Below are 13,888 nucleotides of genomic sequence, written 5' to 3'. Positions count from 1 at the left end.
ATTTGTTTTGTTTGCTAGTGATGCCAATACCTGTACATTAGACTTGGTTCTCTGCAATAGCTAATGTTGCTACTGTTTGAGTGGCTGGACTTCCATGGTGCTCATGCCTTTTGTAGGGAAGGGGAAGTTGCTTTACGTGGAAGCAGAGGATGCCATTCCACTTTGCCCCCTTGTTTCACCTTTTTACACTTTTGAAGGTTAAGGCCATAGTGGGTAACCAATTCCAATTATATCTCGATTGCTCCAGTTTCCCAGAGCCATTTAGTTTTATAATTAGGTGTGTCCTAGAGGCTTTTTTGGTGGAGGTAGATATGAATCTCTTCTGGCAACGGACAGATTAAGGATTCATACTATTTTATTAACACCATATTTACTAGCATGAGCTGTTCATGCCTCCTCTGCAGTGTCTGGCAAGGGTGAGCCAGTCATCTTACTAGTAGAGAAGGCTGCTAATGCTGTGATGAACAATAGCTCATTCCTGACTAAAAGCTCTTTGCACTGTTGCCACAGGATTCCATCCATCATCCTTGTTTAAGGTGTACATACAACTGCCAGGTGAGACATTTGGAGCTGTAGTACAGCCTATACAACTACAGTACTCAGCTCTATGCCTTATCCTGAAACCCAATTCTACTTTACCCTCACCCTCCCAAGGCCTACCTGGATTTTAATGAATCCATCACTATGACTGGCATCCTGATAGACAGAGGTGATCTGAAAAAATGCCTTTCAGCCTGGCTAGCTTAGCATTTCCTGTCTTCTCTAGCAGATCTCAGGTTTAGCTATGCCTTTGTCACCTCTAGTCTAAATTTATGCAATGTGCTCTATTTAGAGTTACTCTTGAAACCTATTCAGAATCTGCAGATGGTATGTAAAGTGGGCACCTGACTTACGCATCATAGTCTCATCTGAAAATCATACCCACAATGCTCTATGGGCTCCCAATCTGCTTTTGGGAGCAAATCAAGGTGGTCGTTATGTACAAAGCCTCAAGAGGCCTAGTATATGTCTGTGCACTGCAGTATACAGGAATGCTCTCGGTATGTGTCGGATTGGATTCTTTAGAGAGTCTAGGGTTTATCAAGATGGACAATTTGCTTCCTTTTGTATATTGCCATAATAATTATTAGAAAACAGTACAATACATGCATCCCCTCCAACTTAGTGTAGGTAGAAGGTGCTGCTCTTATCAATGGCTGGGATAAGTTTGAGTTATCAATTGGTAGTTACATTTATTTAAAAACACACACACACACACACACACACACACACTCCAAGGGATTACTGGGTGCATAAGAAGGTAAGATAGCACATAAAGGTCAGAGCGGAATTTTCAAGTATATTTAGGCACCTAAAAATCCCTCTTGGGATTTTCAAAAGCACATACAGGTTAGGTGCTTCTCTGAATCCTTAGGTGCCTAAATACTCTTGAAATCTAGGCCAGTGTACAGCATTCCTAGAGTAGCTGATTTATGGACTTTACTATGTCACTGTTAGACAACTCTGTTGGCCTTAAATCTCTAAAGATCCCTTTACGCTCAACACCTGTAAACCATTCGATATATTACTTGTTTAATCCCTACTGTAATACCTTAAAAAAATTACCACTTCATTAAGAAGTGAGAAATTTACCACTCCAGTGAGAAAACAATGGCTATAAAAATCATTAAACTCTCTAGTATTTAGGGGGACTATAAGAAGCCTAAATGGCTAAATTAAGGTTGTTTTTTTTAAAAAACAGCTTTGGGGGATATTTAAATATATTAGTCAACTATATATGCTGTTAGGAACCAGGTATCTTCCTCCTCAAAAGCCAACTTTCTCCACCATCCCCCATCAAAATCAATTAAGATACAGAATGACTGCTAAAAATAAGTTTAGTGTGGGAAAACTCAAACCCACTACATACTCTGACTTGGAGATTAATGCACTCCTGGCAACACATGAACGAGAGGTGGTTCCTTTTGCACTAGTGGCAGGATAGCTTCTATATGAACTGTAAATCAATGCAATTATAGGACTTCTACTGCAAGTCATTTACTCAGAGACTTACTCTTTTTTTCCCTCTAAGGGATACAGTTTAGTGGCAGAATTGGTGTTCAAAGTGTATTGTATATAGTTATATTTTATTGTATGTTCATCCATTTACCAAAACAGCAAGTAACTATTTAATTAAAAAAAAACTGATCGCAAAGCAAAGATATCACATAACAGCTTGCTTCCTAAAAGAAAATATGGAAAAATGAATTATTGCAAATTAAATTAAATTTTGTTTTGACAACCTTTTAGGCTGTGCTATTTAATGAGGATGTGTGCACCCAATGCCAAGCAGAATTTCACCCTCAATCTTGTTGATGTTCACAGGTGAAATTTCAAAACTGCACATAGAGACAATTCAAATTCTCACTGAACCCAAACGTAATAATTCTCACAGAAAACAAGTTGTAACCTGTGACAAAGGGATGTAAGGCAAAAGTGTTACTCTTTACATTTCAGCCATTCTTAATGATCTTCCTTCATGAAAATTAAAGGCGTTCGAATCTTAGCACTAATGCAAACGTATTACCTGCAAGAGGAAAAAATAAGTTCACCTGCAGAAGCATCTAAAACCATTTTACTAACTGGCATTGTAATTCATTGTGCTGCAGTGTGCATGCATTAGGAAGGGGAGTTGCATAATGAGCTACTAAATCACACAAACTGTTAAACAAGCAGAATTAAAAACATTCGCTAAAGCTTCTGAGAGTTAATCAGATACCTTGAACACACTAGTCACAACTGCAATAAACATGTTGGTTAACATGCCAAACAAATAAACAAATTACTGTTGCCTAAGTTTGTTTATTGGTAAATCACTTTAGTAACCTGAATCCACAAATAAACAGTATATAAGCAGACTACAGATAAACATAGATTATACATGCAAATTCCTGATCACATGTCATATGTGCAGGTACATTAATAGCACAGTTCTAGGATTTTGACCAAACCAGTTTTAAAATGCAGGTATGAAAAATTACATGTGAGGAATATAAAGATACTTTTTTTGTTTGTTTTTGTTTTTTACATTTCAGGACTCAAATGCTGCTTTTGCTTATATCAGAGATGTACAACAGCTACAGGATTCAAGTAACAAGCAGTAAGAGCTCAAGAAAATAATACTGGTCAGAGAATAATAGGACTTTACATTTCACTAAAAGTACGCTGAATAATAGAACAGGAAAAAAATCTATCAAGAACTTAGAAAAGAATCACAAAATTTTAAAGCCGACTACTTACTAATGTTCTTATTATCTAGATTACAGCAAGGACATTAAAAAAAACTGCATCCAACATTTAAAAAAATGCAACCTTTACATTTAAAGACTTTCCAAAGTGAAATGCAACGACAGTCTCACATTCCAAATTAAATATATGCTAGGCTCAGACTGAAATATGGAATGTTCTAGATGAAAGTAATAAAAATACAATATCACGGGGTTTTTTATTGAATGGAATCAAAATTGAAGGATAACTTTTTGAAGCCTGAAAACAGTAAATTTATATAAAGATTTTTTGTACATGAGCTTTCATAATGGTTTCTACAGTAGCTTGAAGTATCAATTTAAAGGAGGGGGGAAAAAAAAAAAAAAAAAAAAAAAACCACTTTCCTCTGTTGCCATTCCCATATTTTCCATGAACAAAAACTTTCTGTTAGCTTCCTTTTTGTTATAACATTTAACACAAGAACGGAGCTATATGCCTACTGTATTTCACTAAAACAAAAGAGTATAGTATTTTCCATCTACTATTTGTACTGCATTTAAAAAAGGTTAACATTAAAAACAAAACCACTTTCCTGGAATCAAGTTTTTTTTGCACTTAAGCCTCTTTCTTTTGCCTGTGATCTTCTGCCATTTTATCCAGAATTTTCTGTAACAACAACAAAGAAAGAATCACAATACAGCCAACTTGGTTAGAGATGGATTAGATGAAGTCAATAAATCCGTATTTCTAAGCATTAAATCATTTTAAAAGTTGTTAGATTAGTGAACTTAAATGTACAAAATAGTAATACGTCATACAATTAACTAACTACTTGACTGTCAAATAAGCCTGGCATTGGAAAAAACATGCCTGGTGCTTTTCTACCATACCAGGTACATTACTGTGATCCACTGAAAATTGCTAGAGCTCCTTTAAAAGCACTGGATTTTCCAGCAGCCTGCAGGATTGAATAAGTCAATGAGTAAATTTACTTTCAATTTATGTCACACATCAAAATCACAAGTTTTCATGAACATTTGCCCAGTATACACACTAATATCTACTAGAGAGGCAGTCTAATCTGGTGTTACAGCAAGGAATTGGAATCAGAAAAAATGGTTTCTATTTCCAGTTCTGCCACCAATTCATGTGTGGCCTTGGGAGAGTCACTTATCCTCAGTTTCAATTTACCCATCTGTAAAATGGGGAGAATACCCATTTGCCTGCCTCACAGGGTTGCTGTGGAGATTAGTACATTGTGGAGCACTTTCAACAGGCAAAGCACTATATCAGGGATGGCCAACCAGTCAGAGACAGAGTCAAAAAATAGATGTAGATATCACAAAATGCCACATGTCTCTTATCTCTTACCCTTACCCTCTGAGGAAAATTCATGCTGATGTGTCAATTTCGGTGGCAGCTGGTCAATTTCACTTCTCTTACCCTCCACAGAAAATTCACCCTGATGCCTCAATTTCGCTTACAGTCTCAAAGAGCCGCATTTATATAAGCAAAGAGCCAAGAGCCGCAGGTTGGCCACCCCTGCACTATATCATTGTCGAGTTTTATCTTTGCCCACCTTCGCCTTTGTGAAAATAAAGAAACTAGATGTATGGTCCAAGGTAGAGAAGGGGCATTACACTTATGCAGGTGTTGCTTTTTCCCCCCCAATACTTTAACATTAAGAAATAATCAAGGTCAAATGGAGCTAAAGGTGACAAAAAGTGTGTGGCAGAGAAAGCAAATTAAATGGTAAATTTACCTATAAAATTAGAGATGAGATTCTGACAGACTACCAAATCACTGGATTTGTTTTTCTTATACAAGTACTTAAATGCACAAATCTATGGATGAGGTAGTTTTCTATCATAAGACTCTGTGGCATGCAAGTTGGATTCTCTCATCTACTGCCTCCTTGCTGATGCTGTAGCTATTCTTCATTTGCAGAGGCTTCACGATACAGGCCAGGTCTACACTACATCTACACTACACTACTATATCGGTATACCCTACGTCACTCAGGGGTGTGAAAAATCCACACTCCAAGCAACATAATTATATCAACCTAACCCTCCCGCCGACACAGCTATTGCCTCACAGGGAGGTGGATTAACTATGCTGATAAGAGAAGCTTTCCTGTCAGTGTACAAGCATCTTCAAGTACAGCACTACAACTGCGCCACTGTAGTGCTGTACACAAAGACAAGCCCACAATCAAGTTGTCCCTCTGTTCCATCTGCCACTTGCCCCCTTTCCCAGTTCTTGGACCAGTCTGAGGCATTTCCACTCCCACAAATGCATCCCCCTGCAGTGGTAACTTTCCAACATGTGCCTGCTTTCTTCCTATGGAACAGAGGGACCTTACATCCAGCTTGGCAATGAACTGAAGTGTAATCAACTACAAACAGAATCATGGAATAATTAATTGAAGACTTACTGTGTTTTAATAATGGTGGTAATTACTATTTTTTGTTGTTAGAATCTCCCCTCAAAAGTGTACAATATCAAAGAGTAGCTCATAGTACACAAAGCAGTACGGATGACAGAATAAACATATGTTGTGCTATTGCACAATATTTAGCTCAATCAGTAACTCTAATACATGCCCATAAAATCAAAGTTGCATGTTTTGAAATTGTGTAAGTATGTCATTTAGGGTTCTGGTGACTACTTCAAAAAGCACTCTAGCTTTTCTCTTGCAGTTTTTGAAGCCATAAATCACCCACATAGGAACTGTAGTGACAAGATTCAGTCACCTTTTATTCCTTCTTTAAAACTATTCTAAAACTAACCTCTACTGTAACCAAAAGGTCCTATATATTCCAGTTCATAGAGAATCATAGGGCCCCACACATGAATTGCGAATTATACATTCAAATTCCAAGAGAGGCCACCTTGGAGAGGATTAACATGAAACAACTCAAATTATTGTGATATGAAGCAACAGCTCTTAAGCATGTTGGGATAATCCAGTGTTCCACTGTCTGAATTTGTTTTTTCCTTTCAATGAAGCCTCAACAAGTCTACTCCCCACAACTTCCCAACAAATAATCCCTTCACTTAAAATGAACAGCTGTACCTTACCTTCAACTTTTGATAGTGTGGAAGGCTGCTGCAATGGGTCTTTTTTGCAACATCTTCATTTGTATAAAACAAGGAACACAGTTTGCAATAAAATCCTGTCTTGGGTACCACATAATTCACACCTAGAGAAGTAAAGACCACAAGTAACTAACAATGAATTACATTTTTTTTAAGAAAAACTCTCAAATATATCAATCACTAAGCTGAATCTTAAAGTCATAACTCAATTTGCATTGCACAGCAGCTTTTACTTATAAAAGCAAGAATATTTAGTGTTCAAGCCAGAACATGCAATTATGTGCACATTTGCCTTTAGCATGTTTTTGGATTAAAACATGGCCATTTTATTGATTCCCTTTTCAGAAAGGTATGCAATGGTTTTGGTTATAATACATAGTGTTAATTTCAATATTAGTAATGAGGACCTCTACAAGATATCATTACCCATATCATTAGTACAATTACAAGCTTTTGGAGGTTTCATGCATCAATCCAAACTAACACATTCTTACTGATAAAGACATTTTGTGCTGTTATAATATGCTTCTTTCATCATAATTCCAGGCTGGAGCAAAGCCATTGTCTAAGACTCTTTGGGAAGAGTAAAAGTGACCAGAGAATATCACAGAAAGAGTGGGAAGTCTTAAAGTGAAATGGGAAGCTTTGACCTTACTTCAGTGTCTAAAGGCCAGTCTACACCTAAAAATGCTGCATTGGCACAGCTGCACCAACGCAGCTGTAGTACTTTAATGAAGACACTATGCCAATGGGACCTCTCCTGTTGGCATAGTTAATCCACCTTCCCCACCGGTGGTAGATATGTCGGCGGAAGAAGCTCTCTTGCCAACGTAGCTTTGTCTACACCTAAGGGTATAACTGTGTCACTCAAGGGTGTAGATTTTTCATACCCCTGAGCTGTGTAGTTACACAGATATAGGTCTAGTGTAATCCAGATTTAAGAGACAGTGCACTACAAAAAACAAAAACAATGAAATGAAAATGTTACTGTAATGCAAAAAGAAAGAACATTCTTACCAACAGGAACATTTGGCTGATATGGTCCAATTCTATATTCGTCTGGAACAACAGATTTCTCCTGGACGCTTTTTGTTTCCTGTTCATCCTGTGCATCTGTATTTTCATTTGTACTTTTCTCCGTATCCTGAGCTGATGTATTGTCAGAAGCTTCAACAGTTTCTGTCTTAATATTCTCCTCAGTTTTCGTTCCATTTTCCAATGTCTCATTTTCCTGCTCTGGTTCCTCAATCTTGTCTACCTTAATTTCAGCCAAACTATCCTCATTTTTTCCAGCAGATTTAATTGCCATCCCCGATTTACGCAGTTTTTGATGATCTGAGTCTTCTTCATCACCAACCTCATCTAGAGTGACAAAACCTTCCATGCTCTGAGGGAAGCCACCCACATATCGCTGTTGAGAGACAAAGTTTTTCATGTCCATAACTGTTATTTTACATGTGTAATATATAATTTTTTAATTTATGAAAGACTGAAACAGGACTTAACTGCATTCTTCAGAAGAACCTGGTATTTCCTCCCTCTCAAGCTACCTATATACTTCCAAAACACTGTTCAAATCACATGAATGGGTGTATCAAATTGCTTATTTTTTGCCTGACATTTAGAATACTCAAGCTTCAAAATAAAAATTTTAGTCTTCATTTAGAAAATATTTTATTTTTCCATGTTTCCACCTGGCCTTTAGATTGCAGCTTTCTGCACCTGCTTCAGTGGATTATGTTGATTCTTACACTGCAGTAATTTATAAACTATTCAGATTCCAAATAAGGTTAAAACAATTGACATTTTAGAATGGCAATTCTTAAACATTTCTTTTATTTCGCTGCAACAAAACAGTTTAAAGCTATTTAAAATCAGGAAGACATTCCCACTGGATCCTAAATTTCGAGATTACCTGAAGGTATAAATTTAAAAACCTGGAACGGTCTGAGGGGAGAAATGAATAAAGTACTGATTAGAAATGCAAGGCTTACCTTACTATAACTAATCTAAGATGTACCTACTTAGCTTTTTACTGAAGCTACAAAGCTACCTAGGTTATACATACTATTTCTTTTGTTTATATTGGACACTTCTTAATAAACCTTTTTTTTAGCATGATCACTGAGGTCTATGGTGGAAGGGCAGACAGTCTTCTGACCTCATGAGGCAGCTGGGGAGAAAATGGTTCCTGTGCTGGAGCAATCAGTTGAGGCACTCTCTTAAGATGTGCCACAAAGATACTGACTGCAGTCAATAGGGGCACAGAGAAAGCGCTTACACAAATGAGGTAGGGGAAACCAAGAGCTACAGTATGTTCCTATTACAGGATAAACTGTGTTCTTTAAATCAGGTTGGATGGATTTAAAGCAAAGTGATTTTAATAATGATTTAGACTGGCATGCAAGAAATCTTCATATAAATAATCAATTTTAGTCTTGTTTCGTATTTGAATTTGTTATTTTCCTAAAGAAAGGTTGGATTCTCATTGTTTGGTATAATTTGGTAATGTCTGCTAACCAGAAGGATACACTGTATTTATACACATTTACTTAAACGATTATATAGCTTAACACACATTTATTTAGACTCAATTTTTTTGTTCTTAGAAAATGGTGACTGATGCATTTCCTATTTACTAGCTGATTAATTGTACTTGGGATTTTTTCAAGCTACAGTTCAATTAAAATTGCATAAAAACAGCAATTTAATTGTTATTAGTTAAATAAAAGTGCCTTAAATGGACTGGAAACATAAGAAAAAACAGTTTATCAAAACAAGTCTTGCATTTAAAACTAACTGATCATACAAAAGTAGTATTATTTAAAACTAGTGAGATCAACTGATTGCTTCTGGTCACCATGTCCTCCTGCAAGCTTTTAGGACTGGTAGATCTCATCCTTTGACATCTTTTTCTCCATAGATTGAAAGCGGGAGGAAAAAAAAAACAAAAACAAAAAAACAAACAAAAAACTTTCCTGCTTTTACAACTCTCAGTCTTGTTTCTTAACTTTGAATGAACAAGTCATTGAACTAACTAGTTGAATAAACAATGAACAAACTAGTTCCAGGCACTTAGCCAGTGATTTCCACCACATCAGTGGTTTGACTTCAAAAGTTTGGCAGCAAAAATGTACCGCTTGGAATTAATTATTTTAATAGATTATATTTAAGGCTATGATTTTGGCAAGGAATTTTTTAGCAAATTTCACGGTATAGGTGTGGAAAAGCAGATAAGTCACAGAAAGGCCAAGGGGTGCTGAAAGGTGAGGCCTGGAGAAGTGGGTGGGTTTGGAGAGCGAGCCTGCGTTGCACTCACTTTGCAGTGGCCATTCCTGTTCCACTGGGCTGGGCCCACCTCCCCACTCTGGGCTGCTACAACCTGGCACCTGCAGCACCACTCAGATGTGGCCTGTTCACCCTTTTGTAAATGGAGATGGAGAGGTGGATGGGCCAAACCTGAGTGGCACTGCTACTCTGTGCATCAAGTGGCAATGCCACTTGGTTTCACAGACCTTATTGAAATTCATGATTTCTGTGACCGCCTGCCCCCCGCCGATAAAATCGTAGCCCTCATTATACTACATTTACAACTTAATATAGGTTCTTTCAAATTTAATTTTAAGTGGGTTTATTTAAAAGAAAAATGTACTGAAATAAGAATTTTTAAAAGTTTATTTCTATCCACCCTACTTTGAATACCTGATGTCAAATTAAGCATTACATTCTATAGGGTACTGTATTTTCTTCACGGAAAAGTGGAACACATTTGTTTCTTTCCAGAAAAGTAGGAATGTTTGTTTTAAAGTCCTGCACAAAAGAATTGTAACTATGTGGAAGAGCACAAATTATACAAATAAGATTGCTCCCTATCATTACATCTTGCCATCTGGTTACCTTTTTAAGTTTCTTCTTTGCTGCTGGGGTAACTCCAACATTTCCTTCAGTTTTTGTGGTAGTGTCATCAGCTGCATCCTTTTTTTCTTCAGCAGCCACATCACCTAAATTAGCAACATCAGTGTCATCTCCCGCTGAGCTGCCACTTTCTAGCAATGCTGCTGCTTCTTCCTCATCTACAAGCAGCTCATCTTCAGATTCAATGAGTAAACTAGGTTCATCTTGGTCAGCCTGTTCACTAGCCTTTGCTGTTGATTTGTCAGCATCATCATCCTGTTTCTCCTCTTTATCTTTATCTTCAGCACTACCACTTTCATTTTTCTGAGTTCCATCTGTCTTAGATTTTTTATCACTCGGAGAGTCTTTACTATCAGGAGAATACGTCCTCTTTCTGTAGGTGGAAAAAATAAAATTTATCTTTATTATGTTTTGGTTTTAACTATTTCAATTCAGGGTTTTTAATAAGTTATATTTTTAAAAAGACATTACCTAGCTTTATCTTTTTTCAGTAGTTCAACTCCTTTGTTGGGAATCTAAAAAATAAAAAAAGCTTTCATAAGTTATGGAGGGTACATATGTATTAACATACACAGTTGTTACAGGATTCATTCAGAGCATGAAAAGCACCTTGGCTGCTCAATTCCATTGGCCATGTCCCATGTTTTCACCTTTCTTCAAAACATCATAGAGAAAACTCTAGTGGTGGCTCTTCCTTAGCACCAGAGATATCTGGCTGTTAGATTAATTAAGCAGTCCTATTAGTTGCCAGACAGATGGCTTAAAGGCTTAAGAAATTCAATGTCACTTTCCTCTTGGTAGCAACAGCCCCTTACCCCTCATCACACCCTTGGGTCTATTTTCTTCCTCATTCTTAAAGGGCACATCTACACCGCAAAATAAATAAATAAATAAATAAATAAAATAAAAAATCCCCACAGCAGTGAGTTTCAGAGCCTGGGTCAGCTGACTTGGGCTTGTACCTGTGCTATGGGGCTAAAAATAGCAATGTAGACATTCCTGCTTCAGCTCTGAAACTTGGTGAAGTGGTGGGTCTTAGAGCCCAAGCAGGAATATCTACACTGCCAGGTATAGCCTGCCACGTATATGTATGTATATCTACACTGCTATGTACATGTAGCATAAACCTGAATTAGTTAACCTGGGCTTGAGACTCGCTGTCAAGGCTGGATGTTTTTTTCTGTTTTTGCAGTGTAGACGTACCAAAAGTTAACTTTTCAAACCGCCTTTCTGTAAAGTCAAGTCTTTCCTTCTAAATGGCAAGTGGAAAGTCCAGAATCAGAACTACCAGTTGAATGTGGTATTAACACTGGAAATCTGTTGTTGTATTGGTTAACGATATGAACTTGGCACAACCTATTATATCAGCTTGATCCTTGCCAGCCAGTGCCGCAAAATTCTGCTATACTATGACAGTAGCTGTTTATATTGCTCCCTCCGCTCACAAAACAAACATATGCAGTATAGGGGAAAGAAAGATCTGGCCTTTCATCATACACTGTATCTGCAAAACAAAGATGTAAATAAAGAGGCGGGATGTGATCAGAGCAATTAAGGGAAAGCCTTGTCAAGCAGATTTTTACATTCTAAACAAGGTGTTCAGGTCAATGAGTTCCGGTTAGTCCTATCCTCTATTCCTAGCAGACTTTAAGACTCTTTAGTAATTAATCTGAGTTTCTTTTAAAATTACACATTGCAGCCTTAAGATACATTTACTGGAAAGAGCTCAGTGCATACGAGCGTGTTCTTGAAAAGGTGTACTTCCAGGACAAAATTTAAACAAATATGCATTAGTCATGTAAATAATCAGAAATCTGTCAGTGATTCTTGTATAAGAGTTTTGAAAAAAATAAGTCAAGTCCAAAATTAACAAAAAATTGTTACTGAACACTTTATCCAAAGATCAGACTGAATTGATTATAAAGATGAAGTCTGAAGCCCTACAATTATTTTGTCCTCTAATATTTGGCCAGGACCTATTAATGTTATATGGGACTCATTTTTTGGTATTGGTGGGACAACTTCACAATTCAAATTTCTTAGATGAATTTGTTGCTGTGTTTTACAGAATCCTGTGTATTAAAGCTTCTAGTTATAGATAATGCTTGAAAAGTTGAGTTTAACCAAACCTATTCACCACCCTTTCTTCTGCAAGTCTAGACATATCCTCCCAGGCCCACTATCAATACTGATACTACCCACTGTAGAATTTTGCATTTGTTAGTTTCTGCTGTGTCAGCCACCCACTCTTTTATTCAAATCTTGCACTCTTTGGAGTTTCCTTGGATCAGGTGTGCCCAGGACCCATGCAGGAGGCTCTCTCAATAGATTGCCAAGTTCACTGAGTTTGTACTACAGAATTAGCAAGATGTCAGAGAGAAAAAGGAAGCCTGCTAAGGGTCTGAAAGGTAGTTATTACAATCAACCCAAGATTTAAAGTTCAGATCAAGATTTGTGCCAGTTCTTATATTCCTACAATAAGGGTTATAATCTGATGGAGAAAGTCTTGGAATTCAAATATGCATGTGTGTGGTGTGTGTGTGTATTATATCTATATCTATATATTTAAAAAAAAAAATCTAAGCACTCCATTGCCAGGACAAGTCACTATTTTGTAAGCCCATTAGAATCCCTCTCTTTTTGGGAATAATATAAGAATTGCTGCTGCAAATTTGGTTTATATCACTTTAGAATCTATACAAATATATCCTTTTTATGAACAAAACTCATGAGAAAGTAAGCTTCCTTCAGTTAATGCTAATCCCCTTAGTCTTGCATCGAACATACCACAAAATGTAAGTTTCAATATTCTCTACTAAAAATATTTTAGCAAAAAAAAGCCCCAAATAAAATCTTCTCTATCCTACAGAGATATTTAGAGTGCAACATAAGGATTACATGACTACCAATTATGGAAGTCAACGAAAAGAAATCAAGAATGAAGAAGCGGAAGGAACAGGTGGAAGAGTAGGTAGATGTAGAGTCAGAAGTTGGTGGACCATTTTGAGGAAAAAATAATTAAAGGACATTCTGAATAGGATTCTGACATGAACAGGAGTAACAAGAGACCATATTCAATTAATTCAAATTCACTCTCTGCTACTTTTTTTTTTTTTTTTTTAAACACAAGAACATTTATAAAGCACAATCCCTTATTTTTCTACAGCAATCAGGTACTAGGCCTCTTCACACAATGCACAGTCTACCTGTGAACACATTGTCCAGGGATGTCATGAAGGCCAAAAATATAACTGGGCTCAAAAAAGAATTAGGTAAGTTCATGGAAGATATCCATCTTGGCCAATAGTCATTGATGGACCTAAGCCTCTGACTGTCAGATGCTGGGACTGGATGACAGGGGATGGATTGTTCAATAATTCCCCAGTTTTGTTCATTCCCTCTGAGGTATCTGACATTTGCCACTGTTGGCAAACAGGACACGGGGCTAGATTACCACTGGTCTGACCTAGTATGGCCATTTTTGTACAGCAACAATTCACTAGGGAAACAAAGTTTCTTGCTTTTGCCAGTGATGCAAGCATACCATTTTCACGATATGCTACATCAGAACACTGAATATTGACAGCTACTACACTTAGGGGGAAAGGATAAACTGGAAATATTC

The 13,888-nt window shown here is 37.0% G+C and overlaps 1 protein-coding gene across 3 annotated transcripts in view; it reads right to left on the bottom strand.

The window, feature by feature from the left end:
- Positions 1-2,821: 2,821 nt before the first annotated feature.
- Positions 2,822-13,888, bottom strand: part of MATR3 (matrin 3) — a 41,719-nt gene continuing 30,652 nt past the window's right edge. For all 3 annotated transcript variants that reach the window (XM_067566802.1, XM_067566804.1, XM_067566803.1), the window contains exons 11-15: positions 10,735-10,778; positions 10,246-10,636; positions 7,366-7,759; positions 6,331-6,452; positions 2,822-3,912 (exon numbers count right to left, since the gene is read on the bottom strand). In XM_067566802.1, coding sequence (XP_067422903.1) covers positions 3,862-3,912; positions 6,331-6,452; positions 7,366-7,759; positions 10,246-10,636; positions 10,735-10,778 — 1,002 coding nt within the window. In that variant the 3' untranslated portion in view covers positions 2,822-3,861. The remainder of the gene's footprint in view (positions 3,913-6,330; positions 6,453-7,365; positions 7,760-10,245; positions 10,637-10,734; positions 10,779-13,888) is intronic.

This window comes from Emydura macquarii, unplaced genomic scaffold (assembly GCF_026122565.2).
Source record: "Emydura macquarii macquarii isolate MOO-44397 ecotype Brisbane River unplaced genomic scaffold, CSIRO-AGI_Emac_v2 contig_2768, whole genome shotgun sequence".
In the NCBI taxonomy this organism is placed as follows: Eukaryota; Metazoa; Chordata; order Testudines; family Chelidae; genus Emydura; species Emydura macquarii.
The sequence above is the reverse complement of the archived record's forward strand: the minus strand, read 5'-3'. Positions and strand labels throughout refer to the sequence as shown.